The sequence below is a fragment of the Orcinus orca genome, chromosome 13, assembly GCF_937001465.1.
Source record: "Orcinus orca chromosome 13, mOrcOrc1.1, whole genome shotgun sequence".
Lineage (NCBI taxonomy): Eukaryota > Metazoa > Chordata > Mammalia > Artiodactyla > Delphinidae > Orcinus > Orcinus orca.
The window spans coordinates 19,895,246-19,918,624 of NC_064571.1; the positions used below are offsets into that span (position 1 = coordinate 19,895,246).

General features: G+C 38.6%; 1 protein-coding gene across 3 annotated transcripts in view; it reads right to left on the reverse strand.

The window, feature by feature from the left end:
* CTNNA2 (catenin alpha 2) overlaps positions 1-23,379 on the reverse strand; it is a 1,200,774-nt gene that overhangs the window by 828,872 nt on the left and 348,523 nt on the right. For all 3 annotated transcript variants that reach the window (XM_049695784.1, XM_049695785.1, XM_049695786.1), the window contains one exon: positions 1,415-1,581. In XM_049695784.1, coding sequence (XP_049551741.1) covers positions 1,415-1,581 — 167 coding nt within the window. The remainder of the gene's footprint in view (positions 1-1,414; positions 1,582-23,379) is intronic.

Consider the following 23,379-nt stretch of genomic DNA (forward strand, 5'->3'; position numbering starts at 1 on the left):
GACTAGACGTAGGCTGTCTTACTCCAGTGGCCAGAAGGTTATTCATAAAGTGACACTGCCCCTCAGTATCCTGTGAAATAGGTAGTCTATCCTCATACTGCTCACCTCATCCAACTTACAAGAGCCTTCCCGGGTTTCTGAGGCCTATTCTCTGAGAAAAGTCTGAGAGAAAAATTCCCAAGCAGGTTCTGCTTTGTGTCCCCTGGTTCCTCAGGAACCTGAACAGAAACCATGAAGAGCTAAACCTGCTTTGTGGTTTATGACCATGCAACTCAGGCTGGGGATGTTGGAATTTGAGGCCTTTCATAATACTGCAGAGTTTATACAAAATTTTGGAAATCTTGGCTCCTTTATTGGGGCCAGCTCAGCTAAGACCCTGCCCAAGACTTTTGGACAGAGAACACTTGTGATTTTGGAAATTTCTTAATGAACCTCCATATTGGACATATATGATATGGAAGGTGAGGTAAGAGTAGGCTGCCATTATTCATTTCCTATCTCATCTGCCCCCTCATTGTTCATTTCATGGAAAAAGAAAATAAGGGCATGGAATAGAGACCCTCTAGGCAGAAGCCACATTCCTAAGCAACTGAGTTACATCATCAAAGGGTGGGTCCACCCCACTGCAACTAGATACCAGTGAGCAACTAGAAAAACAGAGAAAGGCCTAGCTGTCAAGGGCTGGGAGGGTTGCACATGACCCAGGAAAATTTGTGACCAGGGCAAGTCTCCACTTCCATTAAGAAACAAAAGACTTAAAAGGAACCAAGGAATCCTGACAAGCAAGGCACATATCATGGAGTTCTAGGAGTTGGTGGGGCACATATGCGCCCAGAGACCCAATCCAGGAATGTTAGATGCCAAGCTTGATGCAACAAGATGGATTCTAGCCATCAGTGTTATGGACAAGGCTTCTTTTTATTGCCAGACTAAGAGAGGTTCAAAGTACGTAATTCTACAAAAGGGCAACGCTGGAGCGGTTAACACAATACAATGCAACGTGGGATCTATATTATGCTGGGCAGAGGTGGTCACGTGGCCAGCTACCCAGAAGAGCCGGCCTGGCCTAATTACCACAGGGACCAGCGCTGCTCTGAATCTCAAGACAAAGTCCAGGCAGGCACACCACGCACGGCCTCTGCAGCCTGAAAGAGGCACTGTTTTGTACGCCAAGAACTAAGGGGAAATCCAAACTCTGTGTTTTGAGAGAAGGAAAACAATTCAAGTGACTCTTCTGTAACTTTGAAAGATGTATTATTGAATATAATTTTAGTAGTAGAGAAATTGGGGGCATACCACTTGGGTGAGTAACCAAGTGCTCTGGTGAACAGCGAAACATCTTTGGTCCAGTTCAGTGCCATGGTCCATGTTGCTACCCACATAAAGCACATTTTGATAAGTTCTACATACGTACAATTCTCAGATGAGATAGAAGTCTCATGACGTCTGCCATGTCCGCCAGGATGAGCAAGCGCGTTACAGCCGATAGCAGAGCCCGGGCAGCTCGCACCATGGTGCCACGCTTCACCGAGGAGCACGGATCATCAGCGAACTCTGAAGAGGCGATGCGCATCGTCTCACCTGGAAGACAGACACGGAGACACACGTGGGTAGACGGGAGGCTCAGAGGCTGGCAGTCGTAAAGATCTGTGGACGGGCCATCACAGCTCTCATTGCAAAACCACTATTACCAGGTGGTATCAGCTCCCTCAGTGAGGCAGAAACTTTCAAGGCAAACGTGTAAGTGCACCCAGACAGGTGCTGTAGACAAAACCCAAGTGTAAAATTATGTGTTTAGCATCAATAAGGAATATATTTAATTCAATTTGTCTAAGAACTGAGATGAATTTGCCTGACCTTAATCATTCTCACTCTGCAAATCCCTTGGAACCAGTGGTATTCACTAGGCTAGTTGGTTTCTCACAGTTGAAGAATAAAGTTAACTGCTCCAGAGAGGAATGAAACTTAAGACCTTGGCCTCATGAACTCTGTACTCTTAATTGAGCTAATCAGACAATAACAGACTATAGAGTTACCCCAAGTTTGTTCTTTCAATTGTCTGCTAGGAAGCTATTCTCTAATATAGAGAACATTTGTGAGACAATTGAAGCGATTCAACAGATGTTTATTAAGCACATACTCATGTCAGATTCTCTTCCAGGCTCTGGAATTGCAAAGGTGACTAAGAACGCCCTGACCCCAAGGAATTCACAATCTAATGAGGACACACGTTGTAAATACATACTTGTAATAGTGATTACGTGCCATCATAGACATAGGATTAAGAATGAAGGCAAAGAAGAGGAGGAAGTGATTTACTTATTTAGTGTGAGGCTGGAGGGAAGCTGTCAACGTTGACAGCCTTTGAAAAACTAAAATGTATTCACCAGGAAGACAAAGGTAGGAAGGAAACCCGAGGCAGCAGGAACACCACGAGGCTCCAGAACTTGGAGCAGGGCGCTGAGTATGGGGAACTGCAATCACCTGGAACGTCACAGCGAGTCGGGGGTGTGGGGAAGAGAGGCACCAGGGCCTGGAACGCTGTGGAAGAGATCTGAACTGTGTCCTCAGCAGGGAGGGAAATGACTTAATAGATTTTTATTTTGGCCACATTATATAAAATAAACTGGAAGGGACAAGACTGGTGCAGAGAAAATAGGAAAGCACGGTTATAATCTGAGGGAGCAGTAATGAAGACGTGGACCAGGGAAATAGGAACGGGATACAGAGAGGAAGGGAGTATTAATGAGATCTGCATGAGAGAAACAACGGATTTGGGGACTGGTTAGGTATGGAAACCAGAGACGAGGTGGTGATGGTGAATACGGACCCAAAACAACGGACAGGTACACATTTGCACCCCAGGAGAGGGAAACAAAGGGAGATCATTCACTACGTGAGATGGGCCCCATGGGGTGGATATCCACCCGGAGAACACAGAACTAGGAACTAGAACTAGGAAAAAGTATAATCAAGCTTCACAGAGCAGAAAACACACAGGGGTACAAATGCTTCTATGAACCAGAAGAGTAGAGTTAATATGACCAATTAATTAAATTAGGGTGACACAAGTCATTCGATATTTATTTATAAAATGATACTTCTCATCTATTCATCAAAACTGAGTTGATTTAAATAAAGTCAATTATATCACTGAAAGGCCATGCATCCTATAATTTATCCTAAGATATAAGGGAAAATAAAAAACTCTTCTCATCATTTTACAGGCAGATCAAAATATAATGTAATTCCCTCAGTGTTGTAGTTATTTAAACCCTCACAGTGATCCTTTTTATACTTAAGAAATGTGGGTGTGTAAGGAAATCTATTGTGCTGTTGGACTTTAAAAGAGGCTACCATCTATGACACAGCCAGCCAGCTTAGTCTTTATGCCTAGGCACAAACAAGTGGCTTAATATATAACAGCAGCATGGCAGAAGTTTAAATATTCACTATCATACTGGTGAATTTTCAAGATGTATCGCTCTAGAGGCCTAAATATACTTTAAGGTAGAGGCTGGCAGTTAGGAGGTACATATTCAATCCCAGTGTTCTACCCTTGCCACAGGCTTGCATAAATCTCTTCTCTGCCCACCCTGTGTCACCCAGAAAAAGACAGTAGCAAATATCTGAGTGGTGGGGAGAAGTGTGCCTCATTCTCATTCTGTAGAGTGCAGCAAGAAAGAACATTATACACCAAGGTGAATCTAATGAAATATCGAGAGGGTCACCCTAGGTAAAGAATGGACACATTTGTACATGGTATTCATGGGTAAGTCAGATGCTGTTGGAAGGGATCCACTTATTCAAGGAAGGGGGAGATTTATTCTGCATGTGAACCGAGGGAGCTACATGGTTGGTCCCAAATTTTCAGGTTAAATGGTATGAGTCATAGCTCAGGTAAGAATGGACCTTTCAGGCAGGGCTCTTCTCAGAAAAAAGGGCCCTAAGAGGAGAGTCCAGTCACACCCCCTTCCAGCTTGTGGAGAAACCATGCCTAATCAAGCTGATTTTCAAGGTCAGATTTTCATATAGGAGGTCAGTATAATAGCACTTCAGCCAGGTGCTGACTATTTGGTCAGCAATACTGCTTCAAAGCCAGGGGATGGCACAGAGCAGGATGGAGCTGTCAGGTGGAGCTTGGGAACCACACCAGGCACTCCTGGAAGGCGCTCGGGAGATGTCCGTGAGAAAGAGAATGAGACCCAGAGAGAGGGAGAGACAGAGACAGAGACAGAGATCCACATTAGCAAATGTGACTCTGCAAAAGGAAACGTCACACTAAATTCTGAGATTATCCTCCAATAAATAAAAGACTATTTAATCCAATTTAAAGTAAAACTAAAAACTCACTTTAAGCAGATACAAATGATTTCATGTTGTTAAAGTTTTTAAAGGAAAGGCACTCTGGAGTCGGCTATAACTTTAATGCGTTTTACATCCCTGTAGTTTTAGGATTACTAAAAGAAAAAGGAAATCTGTATTACAAAATGATAAGAGAGTTTATCAGAATAAAATTAGCTATTTTCCCCAGGAACTGCTTTTTCTATAAGACTAAAATATTTAGCTAAGAAATAGCATGCATGTGTAGGAGCTGGAAGACAGCAATAAAGAGAGGACACCAGAGCTGCCTGTTTCTTTTATACACACTCTTGTATTCAAGCTCATAAACTTGATTACAGACCTAAGCTCAGAGCAGGGTTTCTACGATAAATCCTTTGATCCTCTCAAGCCACTACCACCTGCTGGAAAGAAGAAAAAAACAGCATCTCCAAGTAAGTGACTAAGGGGAAATAATACTAATTAATCTGTATACAGCGCTTCTGTATAAAGGTTTAGTTTGTAAGTATTGTTCTAAAAGTTTTACATATATTAACCCATGGATTAACAGAGAATATACATCTTTAACAAAGACCAAGTGTCACACCTGACTCCTTCCAACCATTATTAAACTGTGAGATCAGCGATTATTCCACTTCTGTGTTTTAGTCCCCTCAACTATAAAATAGAGGTGGAAATAATAACAGCTACTTCGTAGGCTGTCATTAGAGTTAAAGATCAAAGATAACGCATTCAAAGCACCCAGCACAAGGCTTTGCCAGTAATGGGAGCTTACTCATTAGTTACCATTAATACCGCAGCTACCACTATCACTGCAATCCTCTCCAATATGACAAGAATAGTTGGTGAACTCCCAGATAAAGGTTTGGAAGTGCACTTTGTGGCTGACTTCACTGCTTGTGTACACAATAATTAAGAAGCAAGAAAACATCTGCCTGATAAAAACGTATCGCTTTTAGGCAGAATATAACCCACTCCCCCACCAAAAAAAAAAAATGGTGTTAGTGCTTGGTTTTCAAATTGGTGCTTGTTTTGGTTCTTATGCTACCCTGGAGGAATTGGAAGCTTTGCAAGGACTTGATAAATGTAGCAAGAGCCACATTCCATAAAATGGTGATTACTATCTTGCTTAAATGCAGTAGAAGACCGCAGACTTGGAAACAGTAAACAGCTATGTGCTAAGCGTAAAAGAAAAATGGAGTGCAGAGGATCAGTACTGAATCCGATGTCACTTAATATTTTTATAAAAATAAAGAGAAAAGAAATTGATAAACATGGTAACTTTAAATTTCATTGTGCAGTGGAAGTGTTTCTGAAATAACTGCACTGTATCAAACATATAATTAAACAAAACCTATTGTAAGTTACTTTGTAAAGCAAGTAAGCACCCAATAAATTATCTTTGTTTATAAATCCAAAATTTCAATAACCCTGTATGTGTAAGGCAAGTGTCTCTATAAAAAGCATGCTGTTGACTTTATACTCTTAAGTCAATAAATGTTTCTATTGATTAGTATCTTTATTCTTCTATAACCATGACTACAAATCAAAACCAACTGAAATGTCAGTAGACTGATATATAGTACTTGGTAGTTGAAATGTGATTTCAAAAAAATCTTTTAATGTGATGAGGAAAGAAAAACAATGTCATAAGTGGCATCCTGACTGAACAGCAGAGATAATATGATCATCAAAAATGCTGACATCTATGGGGCTTCCCTGGTGGTGCAGTGGTTGGGAGTCCGCCTGCCGATGCGGGGGACGCGGGTTCCTGCCCCGGTCCGTGAGGATCCCATGTGCCGCGGAGCAGCTGGGCCCGTGGGCCGTGGCCGCTGGGCCTGTGCGTCCGGAGCCTGTGCTCCGAAACGGGAGAGGCCACAGCAGTGAGAGGCCTGCATACCGCAAAAAAAATAAAATAAAATACTATCATCTAATTCTGAATGAAAAAGGCAGGCTCACCATCTCAACATGCAAATAGAGAGGATGTTGGCTTCCTCTTGCTAATTAAGACACTGTGTTAAAAAAAAAAAAAAAGGCAGAATAGGAAGGTAGTGGTGAGGTGGGGAGTTAATGTCTAAATTCCAGAATTTAAGTATATGTCAGAGGACATCATGAAGCCTAAATCTTAGCAGATGCAGAACTCAGGTGTGACCTCTGCCTCCTTAGGAAACCATTCCAATTTGAGAGACCTCTAATTGTTAAAATTTTTTCTTCAATTATTTTGGTCTTCCATGTGTTCTTCTGAACCACACATAAAAATCTAGTCCCCTTTTCAAATCGATAAATCTTGAGAGAATATTTTTAGATGTCCTTCAGGGAGAAGGAAAATGCCCAAACAAACACACATCAGCCATTGCCTGAGAACTAATGCTGCATCATCCAGATGATGAAAATGACAACTCACGTAGAGAAATGAACAAACAACGCCCCCTAGTTTTCCAAATGTTAAATACCTACTAACTAGTCATTCAAGTTGGGATGATTAGTTTGCTGGTACACAAACTTTTACGCAAATTTATAGTGTAAACATAAAAGGTGTTGCCAATTAGCTTTGGAGGGAAAAAATCTGGTTTCTGGCATGTTGTGAAGACAAATGATAAGATAGATAACAATTGATATCAAGTCATTATGACCTATTTCAGGATCTAAATTACTACCTATGTTTGAAAGATATAGAATATGAGCTCATAGGTGGAGTCCAACTCCTTAATTTCAGAGGAGAAAAGCCAAGTATCAAGAACCTTATATGGCTCACTCAAGGTCACACAGCCCACTTAAGGGCAGAGTTCAGACCAGAAGCTGGATCTCTTGACTCTGAGTTTAAATGTGCTGCAATTCCCTACTTTAGTATATTTCTCTGGAAACCTTCTGTTTTTGTATGGCTTCACAAATTCACAACTGACTGTCCCCAAGTTAGTCCACATAACTTAAGCCTTTTTATACCAGTTTGGATGTCTTGATACTATGCTTAGGTGCAAATATATTTGTAAGTTCCTATGGAATCTCATTGTTGTCATTAGTACAACTAAATAATACTTGCACCATTGATTTCAATCAGCTTAGATATAAATACAAAGAAAAGCAAGTAGGAAGTATAAAGAAAGCACATTATATAATTTGCATCTTAGAGGCTGCAGATGAATAAACTACACTTGGAATTGTTATACTGTAAAATAACAAGTCAACTTAACTTTTTCTAAAGTAGTCTTTGGCTAAACAAAGCACAGGAACAATTCTTATATTGAGAAACGTTGATTAGGATAGAAAACTCTACCACACATTTCAAAATTAGAAACAAAAAAAAAATGTTCCAAGTAATTGGTATCATGAACATGGTAAATGGTGCTATAAAATTACAGCTTAATTAAGCTATATTTTAAAATATCACATGGAGAAAACTGATTTTCTTCACTAGTTTGAGGGAGAAAAAAACAGAATGATCAGATTCTAGGATTTAAATGGCACAGTCTATGCTTTATTTTCTGAACTGCCATTGATTTCCAAGTCATCACAGAGAAATGGTAGTTTCTTAAATGTAATTATAGCCATGAGTCTTCTTTACTGAACTGACTGGAGGCATCCATGTCACCATCATTCTGGCTCCTATATTAAGAGAGATCACAGAAGGACCACATCTAAATCAACATCAGGATATCAATTGTAATAAAATACAGTTAACAAAAGTATTTTTGTTCGGTGGGAGGATCTGGCAATAGGTAAAGAACAAAATGGATTGAAGATAACTCAAAACCCTAAATTCAAAAAGACAAACTTCCAAAATGTGCTAATCAAACTTTCTTCAATTCTGTGATCAATAGCTTGTCACGAGGGTCATGATGGATCTCAGACAGTCTTCTCTCCTTCCAACTCAAAAGTACATTCTTAAAATAAGTGAAGTAAGGTTATAACAAACATCAACCTTGAGAGGAAAACATGTCCCAACAGGGTGACATGCAGTCTTATGGGTGAGGGAAATTTGGAGGGTTAGAGAGTGACGGTCCTGTCTACACTGCCTTGAGTTTGTAGGCTTGACTGTATGATCATATCTATAAATGGGTGCAAAGTATATAAGGAGTTATATATCATTTCATTCATCCTTTTATTCATTCAATAAGCATTTATTAAGCACCTGCTATGTGGTAGATACTTGTTAAGTTCTGGATATTCAAGGTGAAGTCACGATTCCTGCCCTCTACTTACTAGCATCGTGATCTTTCTGAATGACTCACTAACAAGGATCATCTGAAGAACATCTGTAGAGAAACACCCACTGATCAGGCATTTGGAAATTCAAGAAAGGGGAAGCTGCATTTTGGAGAGCTGGGACTCATGAGTATGAAGAGGATGCTTAGTCAGCTACAATAATAAGTAAGAGTGGCCAAAAAGTGTGTGTGTGTGTATGTGTATCTATATATCCTATATCTCTATATCTGCATTTGTATCTAGAGAGAGAGATTAAGTTTTTCCTTCTTTATCCCTGCAATGTATAGCTTTTAGCCATGATTCTGAGAGAAGGCAGAGACCAGCCACACACTCCTGACCTCTCTTCTCTTCCAATTCCCTGCTAGATTTCTAAAGAACAAAGAGTGTGGATGAGAATGTCCCAGACAAACACACCCTTCATTATTAATTAGTTCCTCAGCCCCATATTGAGCAGGTCTGGGTCAATAGAGAGATTTCAGGGCCCCTCTAACTTCTTAACATCAAACCCTAAATGAAAAGTGGGCCTGAGGGGTCTAGGACCCCTTTCCTGTGGACGAATTCAGTTTTCAACTAATATTTCCAAAGGAAACAGACGCCATCTGATCACAATAGTTTCATGAAATTAAAGAGAAGTATAGAAAGAGAGATGAAAGCATGAAGATTACAGAAAGTCAATGAATTGTAACATTTTCTCTCCTTCCGCTGGAAATGAGATCTACTACCACAGTCAAAATAATGTAGGGTATCCAGAATGTCAGGAAACATGACAAAATTACTTTTTTTAATTTGCTAGTTAAAATTTCAAATAATATTATCAATATTTTTCTTAAACCTCCAGAACGTTGTTTCTTATAAAGTACATAAAAACTTAAAGCAAGGATCCAATTGTTATACTGAAAAAAAAAAGTCAAATAAATGTGCTCTTTTCCCTGTATTCCCAGATTTTTTGGATACTGTTTTGATGTGGAGCCATTTTCACATTCACCTGCCAGTCCACGGTCCTTCTGCCTTTGCAGGCTGCTCTCAAGCAAAGGGAGACCCATTCTGTGCTCCTTAGTGGTTATTTCCTTCAGAGTTAGTGGAAAATGAGTGATAAATGACTTGAAAATTACACTGTATGTACTTGCCAGTGAATGTAGGCGCCCAGTTCCTTGGCAAATAGAGTTCTCACTACAAATTAATAAACTCACATTGGGAATACAATTTAACCTCCTAGGTAGGTCTGCCTATAAGGAGAGAATATTCTGGTCATGCTGACATTAGTATTTCACTCTGTATGACAGCATAATAAGGATTAATACATTAACATGGACTTTTTTTTTAAAGATTTAATTTTATTTGTTTTGGGCTGCATTGGGTCTTCGTTGTTGAGCACGGACTTTCTCTAGTTGTGACGAGCTGGGGCTACTCTTCGTTGCAGTGCGCGGGCTTCTCATTGTGTAGCTTCTCTTGTTGCAGAGCATGGGCTCTAGGCGCGCAGGCTTCAGTAGTTTGTGGCACATGGGCTTAGTTGCTCCACAGCATGTGGGATCTTCCCAGACCAGGGATCAAACCCCTGTCCCCTGCATTGGCAGGCAGATTGTTATCCACTGTGCCACCAGGGAAGTCCCATAACATGGATTTTTAAAGCAAATACACATGGTTGTTTAATTCTTACTTCACTCACATACTATGAAGATGGAACGACTGACAAGCAATTGCCCTGGGGCACCACTGGGAGGTGTCTGATTTGTGGTAAGTATGGGGACTGGTTTTGAACAACGAAGGGGAATTTCATTTTCAGTTCCTACTCTGAACAGCAAGTAGCTTTTCCTACCAAAAAAGAATTTGCAGAAAAAGTTGGGGAAGAAAATGCAGATGTCAAAAAACCCATTGATGTGGAGAACTTATTTAAGAGACACAGAACGGAAGCATGACTGAGCAAACTTGGACTTAACAAGCAAAATTCTAAGCCACTGCCAGATGGTATTCAGGACCATGAAGTACGAAGCAGGCATCCTGGCACATTGGAGAGAGGACAATGGCAGCCAAGGCTGATTCAGTCCAAGCCCACACAGAGGTCACCATCTATTCACACTAACCCAACACTGTTACTTGGATGGAATAAAAAGCCTGTATGAATCCACTGTATGTCCTTTATAAGAGGCCCTATATAAACAAAGGGTAAGCAACCATATTTAATAATCACAGCAGATTGTGGGTTCAGTGATTTTTAACAGACGCATTCGTTACCTTCACACAATTCCAAGCTAAAGAACTTTTTCAGGTATAACTGCATGAGCACGCACACACACAAACGCCCACCAAGTGTGCCCTATTTAAATACTCCAGTCAAGGCTTCGGCACAAAGAGCTGGCAAAACCAGGAAACGCAACCATTTATAGAATTTAGCCTAAAGGCTGCTTCTGCTTCATGTGCTACACGTTATAATTACATCTGAGAATCCCCAAATCTAATATTTTCAATAATCAACAGGTGCAGCTAGAGATCATGTCCAAAAATGGAAGCATTGCTAAAATCTATTCTGCCCGATTGTGTGGATCTCTTCAATGTTAATTAATGTTGCCTCCTCACTTCTGCTTACCTTTAGCTCATCTCCCTCTTCTCCAGAAACTAAGAACACATGCCTAAATGATCTCAAGAACCCCTTCCATGTATACCATGATGCAAGAAGTAATAATAGCTATTTATAAAATACTATGTACCAGGCACAATGTTAAGCACTTTACATTTAAGATCTCACAATGAGGTGAACAACATTACCTTCACTTAAAGATTAAAAAATTATGGCTTAGCTTAGAAAGGTTTATTAATTTGTCCAAGGTCAGCTTAACACTAGGAATTGAATCTAAGGCTAATGGACTTAAAAGTCTGTGATCCGGGCTTTCCTGGTGGCGCAGTGGTTGAGAGTCCGCCTGCCGATGCAGGGGACACGGGTTCGTGCCCCGGTCTGGGAAGATCCCACATGCCGCGGAGCGGCTAGTTCTGTGAGCCATGGCCGCTGAGCCTGCGCATCCGGAGCCTGTGCTTCGCAACGGGAGAAGCCAAAACAGTGAGAGGCCCGCTTACCACACACACACAAAAAAGTCTGTGATCTTAGTAACCTTGAAGCTCTAAGTCAGTCTATTGATAAAAACAAACCTAAAACACAATCTGATGATGATGATGATAAATAATGAGATTAATAATTATAGCTAATCCTAACATAATGCTTATTTAGTGTCAGATACTGTTCTAAGCACTGCATTTACTCATTTAATCTTCATTAACATCCTACAGGATAGGTACTCTTCCCATTTTATAGATGAGGAAACTGAATTATATAAAAATTAACTTGCCAGAGGCCAAAAAACTTCGGATAATGGAATAAGGCTTTTAACCTAGAAAGTCTACAGTGTTTAGGACATAACCACTTCAAGGACAATGCCAATGGTTACATGTCAAGCAAAACAATAAAAACCAATAACAAAAATATGTTCTGGGTCTTCCCTGGTGGCGCAGTGGTTAAGAATCCACCAGCCAATGCAGGCGACACAGGTTTGATCCTTGGTCCGGGAAGATCCTACAGGCCATGGAGCAATGAAGCCCATGCACCACAACTACTGAGCCCATACGCCACAACTACTGAAGCCTTCACACCCTAGAGCCTGCACGCTGCAACTACTGAGCCCACGCGCTGCAACTACTGAGCCCATGTGTTGCAACTACTGAAGCCCGCGCACGTAGAGCCCATGCTCCACCACAATGAGAAGCCCGCGCACTGCAGTGAAGAGTAGGCCCTGCTCCCAGAACTAGAGAAAGCCCACGCGCAGCAACAAAAGAAAGCTGAAATGTAGCTGAAAGAAAGAAAGAAAGGGAAAAATGTATGTTCTTAACACCAATCACAATCAGTGATAAATTACTTTGTGGCAATATTTTTTAAACTGATCTTTTAAATAAAATCTAGGCACTAAAGTGACGTCCTCATGCACTCTAATTTTAAGGAACTAGGTCAATACTTAAACAAATAAAATCACAAGAGGATATATAAAATAGGAACTGCAATGGAAGAAGGTCCTTGTCTCTCTCTGTAAAATCAGACATCTGATATGCTTATCTTGATTCATAGATGTCCAACTAACAATGCTATTGTGTTGTGATCAGACTCAACTTCCTTTTTTTTTTTTCTAGAGACAACTTTAGAACCTTCCTTAACTTGAAAATAGAACTGTCCAAGGGTAAGCAAAAACATCGCAGTTTTCTTTTAGACTGTAGAGTGTAACACTAGGCATTGTGATGCCCAGTCAATGTTTCTGCATTAAGGCTAGAGACATATTTAAAGTGCTGCTGATTGTGATGCAAAAATCACATATGTTCTCTTTTTCAAATGCAACCCACCTTACAGTAGAATGAGAAACCCATAATCATCTATGGAAATTAGTCTGCTTTCCACCTATTATGCATATGTATGCCAAATAATTCTAGACTAAAAGAAGGAACAAAAAAGAACTAATTCTTCATCACGTGACAGATTTTGCTAATCATTTTGAATTCCCACCACCTTGAAAAGTAAAGATTTAATATTTCCCACTATTAATTGGATATCACTTACTAGCTCTTTTCAGTTAGAATTTGGGGCTCCTCTAAATCTTAGGCTTATTAACCTTCACATATGGAAACTACGAATAAAGTAAAAATGTTAATAGTATTAATATTCTTCTAGCAAACTATTAAGTAACAAAATTATCAGGAGGATAAGCTCTTAAAATAATTGTGCTTTGTCTCTGAGAATATACCAGTGAAGAACCTGGGCTCAGACTTCTTGATCTTAAGTCCTGGTTCTCACATTTTTTTTCCTTGTGTGACCTTAGGAAAATTACTTAAACTTTTTAAGACTCAACAGTAAAATGAATAAAATATCACCCCATGTCACAGATTTATGTAAAACTTAAATGAGAGGAGGTAAGAGACTGAATACGAAGAAATGTATCTCCAAGACACCTGGAAATGCATGTGAAATATAACAAACGTCTTTATAAATGGCAGGGCAATCTCTGAGCTAAAAAAAAAGAAACAGAAGTTAGCAACCTTGAATAAAAATGGTAAATTGATTCTGAAGCATTGACAATCTTAGAGTTATTAAGAGTTATTTAGAAGCTAGACTTTTAATTGCTACAGATGGGACAGGAGAATGTCTTGTCCCTCACGAGGAAGAGCTCTGTAATGTTCTCTACCCAAAATAAAATTGAGAAACTTAAAGTGCTATATCAGTGAAAATATTAACTAGAAAATAAATGTGTCCTCTGGCAAAGAGGAGTGATAAAGAAACATGTCTGTCCCTATCCAGAAAAAAAATCATACAGGTTCATTTATATTTGGCAATGATAGTTTATAATCAGAGTACTAACCTCATGTGTTTGTAAGAAACTCAGTTACAGTATCTGCATGACTAGAAGCAGAGAAGTTATTTTAAAATTTAGTTTCAGGTTGGTGGTATTTGGGGTTCTTGTCAGACACAAAATCAAATGCTTTTTGGAAGGATGCATAGCAATCTCTCAAATAAGGCTTCAAAGAAATGAGTATACAGTTCAAAATTATAGAACACTGTAGTTGTGCTGAGTGGCAGGGTTAATGATCTTAAAGAACTTAATAATTAAACTAAAAAAAATAATGATTAAAGAACTTCAGATAATAGAAGTATAAGGAATAAAATATATAACATTTAAAAATATTTATAGTAGTAGAACAAGAATTTGAAAGCATGAATTAAGGACCATGATACTTTGAACCAAATAGATAGTGTGTGTGTGTGTGTGTGTGTGTGTGTGTGTGTGTGTGTGTTTTGCTGTACCGTATGGCTTGTGGCATCCTAGTTCCCCAACCAGGGATCAAACCCAGGCCCCCTGAAGTGGAAGTGCAGAGTCCTAACCACTGGACTGCCAAGGAATCCCCCAAATACATTTTTAATAACAGATATTAAATCTGAGAAGAAAGAATAAATTAAAAATTAGATACAACTAAAAAGAAAATCTGTGAAGTAGAAGACAACTAAAAAAACTTAACCAAAAAAGGGCACAAATAGTTAAAGAAATGAAGGATAAGAAAAAGAAATATGTAAAGAATATAGAGAAATTTTCTAATATAAGGCTACTCGGGATTGCAAAGAAGGGGATAAATAGAATGGAAAAGAGCCAGTATTTGTGAGACAATGGATGAGAATTTTCCAGAGTTGAATAAATACATTAATACTCTGATTCAGGAAGTCCAACATACACCAACCAAGATAAACGAAAAGAAGTCCACACTTGGTAACTTCATAGTAAAACTGAAGAAAACAAATGTCAAAGAGAAGATTTTAGTTTAGCTACAAAGAAAAAACAGACCAGCTACAACATAATGACAAATTATACAGACAGCATCCTTCTCAATGGCAAAATGGAAGCCAAAAGACAGTAGCATAATATCTCCAACATGCTGAGAAAACCTAATAGGCACACCAGAATTTTACGCCTAGCTAAAATATTATTTAAAATGAGAGCAAAACAAAGACGGTTCCAGAAAAATATGAGACAGCTTACGGTCAAGCACCTTCACTACTGAAGAAACCATCAAATGTACATATCATGAAGAACTGGGATTCACAATAGAATCAATTTAAAAGATTAATAAAATAATATGCATAAATAACTTAAAATAACCTGGTTTGTAACTAGCCCATAAGAAAAATTTTTAAATGGTATCCAATAGTAATACTAACCAGTGGTAGTTTTAATAGTATATTTTCTAACAAAGATGTCTAATAGTGTTTTTATAGCCTCTAGTCCTTAACTTTCATCTTTTAGTATAATATCAGTGATAACCCATCCTATCAACATATAATACATTTGATTTAAATACCTCACTTTGTGTCTTCATCTAAATGTAATTCATGGCAAAGTACTACTAATTTGATCAGTATTTTAAATAATTACATAGTCCTCTCCATTGCCAGAGCCACTACCCTAACCAAACTCTCAGCACACCACCTAAGATCTTACAAGAGTGCCCAGTTAGTCCCCCAGTTTCTAGGCACATCCTCTTCTTTTTTATTCATCCCATGCTCATCAGCAAAAGCTGTCAAGTTAGTCAAATCATGAGAATCAAGACCTATAGTGATAGCTAATCAGAGTATGTAATTGTATTACATTAAATCATGAACTCTAATATATAGTTTTAAAGAATTCTACCAATTATCCCTCCTTTACTTCTTATTCAGACATAGTCTCTTAGTGCTTTAGCTTATACTACACTCTGACATGGAAAATCTTCTAGCTTTTACTAAAAGCACAACACTCTCTTTTCTGCCTCTAAACTCCTGTTCTGTTTTCTCTACCCATCACACCCCTATATTCTTTCTTCCATGGTCAGTATACACTTCGCTGACCTAAACTGATTTTTCATTTCCTGTAGTTGTAGAAAGTTGGCCTACATAATTCTAGCTATTCCAATTAATACTCAATCTTTTAAATCCTCAATTGAATATCAAACTGAGTATAATTTCAATATGAAATGTATTTTCTAATTCTTCTTTTCTAATCTCTTAAAACTAGAAACCAGTTAACAAGTACAGGAAAGCTATATTAAACGGAATCTCATTTTTTCTCCATTCTGGATAGCAGAGAAAGGACCAATCAATATAGAGGACTTGGTCCACTATTATCATAATAAATATTCACAATCAGCCCTAATCGCAAACATCTTAGAATAACAGCTTGCGTAACACTATTCTTTTTTTGTTTGAATATGGCAATTTTCAAAAACTACAATCAACTACCTATGGAAATTACAAAGGTCTAAATAATAAAAGCATAGAACTCTTGCAAGAGCTGAGTTATTTCCCCATAGACTAAAACTATTTATAAACTGTATTTCCAAAACTTGATTTTTTTTAACACCTCTTCCCACTTTCTAACAATATATTATGAAGGGAGAGTGTGTTTTGCAGACTGGGGAGTAAGAAGATAATGAATGAGTTACGAGAGGAGAAAGAAAGATTTTCCCTGACATCCACCCACATACACCCCCAAAATTCACAGAATGCAGCTCCATCCTACATTCCTACACCGTCCTGCTCACTTAAGAGTCTATTAGTAAATTATGTTATAGGTTAAATTGTGCACCCCCCCCCAGCCCAAAAGATAAGTCAAAGTTCTAACCTCCAGGACCTTGTTTCGACCTTATTGGGAAAGAGAGAGACTCTTCTCAGATATAATCAAGTTAGGATGATGTCATACTGAATTAGAGTGTACCCTAACCCAACATGACCGATGTCCTTATAAGAAGAGGTGACATATAGACACACAAGAGGAGAAGACCACATGAGGATGAAGGCCGAGATTGAAGTACTAAAGCTTCAAGTCAAGGAACACCAAACATTGCCAACAAACCACCAGAAGCCAGGAAGGGACAAGGAAGGACTCTCGTCTTCAGGTTTCAGAGGGACCGTGGCCCTGCCAAACCTTGATTTTGGACAGAACTATAGGAGAATAAATTTCTACTGTCCGAAGTCACCCAGTTTGTGGGACCTCATTACCACATCCCTAGGAAACTTATACAAAAGAAGACACGTGTACCCACTTTGTGAGATAAATTGCATTTTAATTTTTTTTATTTTTTATAAATTTATTTATTTTAGGCTGTGTTGGGTCTTAGATACCGCGTGGGCTTTCTCTAGTTGCAGCGAGCAGGGGCTACTCTTCATTGTGGTGCATGGGCTTCTCATTGCGGTGGCTTCTCTTGTTGCGGAGCACAGGCTCTAGGCACGTGGGCTTCAGTAGTGGTGGTTCGCAGGCTCTAGAGCGCAGGATCAGTACTTGTGGCACATGGGCTTAGTTGCTCCGCGGCATGTGGGATCTTCCCAGACCAGGGCTCAAACCCGTGTCCCCTGCATTGGCAGGAGGATTCTTAACCACTGCGCCATCAGGAAGCCCTAAATATATTTTTTAAATGTATTCTACATCTCAACTTTGGTTGTTAGATTACTGAAAAATTATTCAACCACCAAGATTTCCCACAAGAGTTTGAACTGAAGTCATTAAAATTCACACTCACAGTAAAATTTTAGTCATCCAGGGACCAGCCTTCCAGAATCCCAAACTCCTCTAATGACTGCTGACCCAAAAGTAGGCAGGGTTACAATGTTAGCAATATCAGGTGCAAAAAAGAAGCCTTCCATGAGTGCCAAGGAAGAGAGACCTATTGCCAAGAGGATCTGACGCTCCAAAGATTGAACCCAGTGTTGAATGGCTGTCATGCTCTGATTGATAGGAATTGTATGTGAAAAATCATCCCTTCCATGCAAGGCTGGGAACTGAACCAGAAGTAGCAGGAAGCAAAAGAAACAAGAAACAGGAAAACTGGAGATCCTTAATGGCAGCATTTAGAAGTGATGCTGGGGCAGTGAGCAGTAGATACTGCACCGTACCAGTCAATGATGAGAGAGTCAGAGAGGAGAGGCAGTTCTGCAGCATAGAAAGTATCAAGATTCCTTATTAGAGGTCTCACCTCTCACAGCCTCATTCTCCCTGGGACACACAGAAATCACAGGTCTGCTCTGCAGCATATGTAGGCTAATACACAGGGAGATACTGCCCTAAAGCTAGTAAAATCTCAGTTGCTCATTGAGCAAACCACCCTAAGGGGATATCAAACATCCAGCAGCTCACTGTACTTGGTAACTCTGATAGTCACCCTAAAGACTTAATAATGACTGAAATGTTTGGTAATTTTCCTGCCTACATTAGCTGATTGATTCTATCTACAAATTTCATTGCTATTGCAAATATAAAATTGTATTAGAAAGCTGATTTAATGAAAATAAAACATCCATCATGGATTCGGTAATGTAAGACTTTTAAACAAATAACTTAAAGACAGAAATTTTAATGTGATTTTGCCTAGAATTCCAGTAAATGTCAAACACTAAAAAGTTCTTTATAAGTAGAGTATGGTCTAGTGTAATGTTTGTAACTTATCTTGAATATTCCCATAATAACATCACTGATATTTGTTGAATGATATTCTCACTGAGCATCCATTATATGTCATGTATTATGCTGGGTGATAATGATAGTGTCAATATTACTGAAGTATGTCTACCTCCAAATACCCTACGGTCTGATGACTACATCATTGAAGTCATCCTTGAGTCCACTGGTAAAACTGAAAAGACAAATAATATTAAAAATGTTAAGTCGATTGCAGATGTTGTAAATGTGACCAAGTGATTTTCTAAAGATACGAAATATTCCTAACGAAGGAGGGTTTCTTCAGTATTTGAATCATTGTCCAGGAAAAACACGTGATTGCATTCTACTTGCAGGCTACCTATATGGAAGAAAATGTATCAGTCATTGTCCCAGGAAAACAAATTCTAAAGCAACCACCAGAACTATTAGATTAGGTTTTTAGATATGCAACCAAAATCCAAGCACAACATGATAGCTCGTATTTATGATGATATCCCTGAGGCATTAAGAAAATGTTTAAATAGATATTTAACAGTATAGATAACAATTAAAAACTCTGTAATCATAATAGCCATTTAAAAATAAAACAAAACAGGGCTTCCCTGGTGGCGCAATGGTTGAGAGTCCGCCTGCTGATGCAGGGGACGCGGGTTCGTGCCTCGGTCCGGGAGGATCCCACATGCTGCAGAGCGGCTGGGTGCGTGAGCCATGGCCGCTGAGCCTGCGTGTCTGGAGCCTGTGCTCCGCAACGGGAGAGGCCACAACAGTGAGAGGCCCGCATACCGCAAAAAATAAATAAATAAATAAATAAATAAATAAAACAAAACAAATAAAAACTGTAAATCCCTAGGAATAAAACTAAGAAAAACGTTAAATACCTTTAAGGAGGAAATTATAAAACCATTGAAATATATGAAATAAAATATGATGAAATATAGAGATATGCCCTAATGATAATTAAGACTCAGTATTTAAAGATGGAAATTCTTTCCAGATTGATGTATAAATTCTATGCAACTTTAATCAAGATCCCAACAGAGTTCCCTTGTAGAGAAATTAATAAGATGATACTGAAGTTCAGATTGAGGAACAAAGGGCCAGTAAAGAATAGCCAAGATAATTCTGAAGAACTACAAAAAGGAGATGAGGTTTTGCCCTGCCAGATATCAGTATTTATTAATAAGCCATAGTAATTAAGTCAAAGTGGTATGCATGCAAAAACTGACCAACGGAATAACAGAATAAAGTAGCTTGCAACAGCCTAACTTATACATGTAAACAGGACCTATGACAAATGGGAGACGGATGGACTGTTTAATAAATGGTGCTAATTACTGGCTATGAATAGGGAAAATAATAAACAAGATCTTAATTCACAAAATAAATCAAAGATGAAGACTAGTGTAAAAGTGAAACTTTTAAACATGTAGGAGTACATATTTATGGTATTGGGATAGAAAAGAATTTCTTAAGGACACACAAAACACCCAACAAAGAAAAGATGAATAAAATTATGTTTATAAAAAACTGTATGTAAAAAATAAGGCATGAACAAAATGAAAATATTAGTCACAGACCAGGAGTGTATATTTACAAACAATACATAAAATACAAAGTTTTTTTTTTTTTAATTGAAGTATGGTTGATTTACAATGTTGTGTTCATTTCAGGTGTACAGCAAAATGATCCAGTTATACATACTTCTTTCAGATTATTTTCCCTTATAGGTTATTACAAAATATTGAGTATATTTCCCTGTGCTAAACAGTAGGTCCTTGTTGGTTATGTATTTTCTGTATAGTACTGTGTATATGTTAATCCCAAACTCCTAATTTATCCCTCGCCCACCCCTTTCCCCTTTGGTAACCATAGTGCATTTTCTATGTCTTGTATAAAAAGTTTTGTTTATAAAGTTTCTGTTTTATATATAAAGTTGATCTGTATCATTTTTTTTAGATTCCACATATAAGCATTTTCACATGATATTTGTTTGAGTATCCAAAATATAAGTATAGTTAATTTAGAGGAAGAAGAACAAACGACCTAATGGAAAAGTAAGCAAAGGAAACAAACGACCAGCAGGCCCAAATGGCTGATAAATAGATGAAAAGCCCAGCAACTGAAGATATGGAAATTTAAATAACAGACACAGTTTTGCACCTAAAAGACTGGGAAAAAATACCAAACACTGTGATAAAATTTAGTGAGGATGTTGGAAACAGGAAATCTCACATACTGCCAGGAGCAATATAAACTGTTACAGTTACTTTAGAGAATATTTTCAAAATATCTAGTGAAGGTGAATGGTAGATACCACAGGACTCTGAAATTCAACTTTCAGTCAGCATAAGAGAAAAAAGACAGACCTAAGAACAAATCACTGTCAGTTATTGTCCCAGGAAAACAAGTTTCAGGACAACGGTTAGACCTTATACATATTTATGGGCTGCCTTATTTAACAATTCTACTTATAGCTATATTCCCACAAGACACTCTTGTACTTGTTCACAAGAAGAGGCTCAGAAAGATTTGTTTACTGCAGCTCTGTGTGTTACAAGCAGACACTGGAAATGCTCCAAATGCCCAACAGTAAGAAAATAGTTAATCTCTGCATCCAGTAGAATAATACAAGAAATCAACTAGGTTCATTTAGTTAAGTTAGACAAATGCAATGATAAATGATATTTTCAATATAGTACTACTAATGTAAATATTAAGGAAATTACAAGTAATTGTATATATTATTTATAAATGAATATATGTATTGCAAGAGGAATTCATTAAAAAGATTTCAAAAAGGAAATCAAAGAAAAGATTCTTCATGGCAAGACTGCTCTGTGGGAGATATTAAGACAGAGAAAAGGATCTCTCCCAAAAATATCTGTTTGTATTACTTTATTGGCTCATACTTGACATTTAAAGGATGATACAGGGCACCCCAATTTGAATACACTGGTTTTTCAGGGTGACATGTGATAAAGAGCAAGAAATCGAGACTGAACTAAATGGAAGGATGTTTCCCACCAGCCTTTGGGATGGTTACAAATCCACTGTTTTGGTTGAAGGATGTATTGTCTGGAAGAGGTAACTATTACTGGCATGAGTTCTTAACTGACAATTTTCGCTAAAATTCACTCTCTCTGAAGAGAGAGAAGGGTGGTGAGAGCATTGCTTTTAATCGGGCAAGGAGTCTGAAAAAGGTAGGCATTTCAGTGTAGTTAAAAAAAGAAAAAAGGCCCTGAGCGCCTAGGCTAGTTCCCAGAGGAATCAGAGGCCAGGAGTAAAGCTGAGGGCAATGACGCTGGAAGACATTTTCTGCTTCGCAATTTTGCCCAGGGCCAGCCCACCTTTCTAATGTAACTCCATTTTCAGCACAGCGTAAACCCCCTTGAGAGCCATGGAATTGGGTTCTGCATATTAAGCTTTTGAGTAAATTCTCCAAATCTAACGCCAGAAGAGAGTCCAGGTAATCACATACCTTAAATCCTTTCTTTCTGTTCGGTGAGCTTTCCAATTTATACATAGATTAATGTGTTTACAAATTTACCTTTCCTAAGGGTTTAATGTTGGCTCATATTTAAATCGGTTTCATTTCCTAAGAACAAAACTAGTAAAAAGGGATCACTGCAATCAGCAGTGATAGAAGACAGAATAATATTTTTAAATTTCCAAGAATAGTGAAAACAATGGTTGATGGAGGAATGGCTGGATACACTGTTGATACTGTCACATCTGGTGCTAGCATTGCTCAATAACCACCTCAAGGCCTTGTGCAGGCACCTAAGAAGGCTTCAACAGATGCTCATCCTGATTAATATCCAGGGATTCAGTAACACAAGTACTGTGACTGAATGTCAAAATGAAATCGCGGACCGGCCCACTTCTGTCTGGATGCCTATGAAGACAAAGGACGAAGGCCCTGTCTGGTCTCTTCCAGCAAAACAAAACATGACTAAACTATCTATATGAGCATAATGGCTAGAGAGGCACACCAGAGCTGCCAAGTTCATGGAGGTAAAGGGAGAAAAAGCCAGGTCGTGTCAATGTATGTAGATGGAGTAGTATTGATGAGAGGAAGCATATTCGGAATTTAGCTGCCACAGAAATAACTTCCTCAGGTGGAAGTCAAGGAAACAGCATAGGCAACTCCATTAGTGGGACAAATCTGCCCGGCAATCGAGAGCCCTTGATTAGCAAATGCTTTATAAAAACCAGGGAGGCCTAGACCCTAGGCAGAACTTTCACCACAGGGGACTAACCATGCATTGTTTCAGATAATAGCAAGGCAACACTTCCCCTAGGTAGCGTAGGAGGGTTTCCATTCTCAATTTCTTGGGTATTGAACGTGGCCATAGGCAATGCAGGCCATCCATTTTAGAAATGCACCAAGTGTGATAAAGGAGATTGACGTTGGGGGGGTCTATCACAGGGCGAATGAAAAGCTTACCAGGAAAATGACTAAGGGTACTTTATTTTAGAGCCAAAACTTGAGGAAAAGCCAAATGCTTTAAGGAATGAGTGAACTACAGTTTGGTTTCACATGCCTGAGAAGATTATTGGAAAAAAAAAAAGGAAAGGTCAAATATCAAAAAGAAAACAAAACCAAAGAAAATGCAGACATTGTGACTCATCTGCATGAAATGTACTGGAATATTTGTAATGAATTAGAGGCTACAATAAGTAAGTAGGGAATGAAAAGAAATATGGGAATGCAAACTTTTTTTTAAATTGGAGGTTAGAAGATTGAAGTCGCTCTAGTAATGATTTTAAAAACGTGTATTCTCAGTGAATGAACAAGGAGAACAAAAGAATCCATCTAGTAAAATGACAGTAGGAACTGGAAATGAGG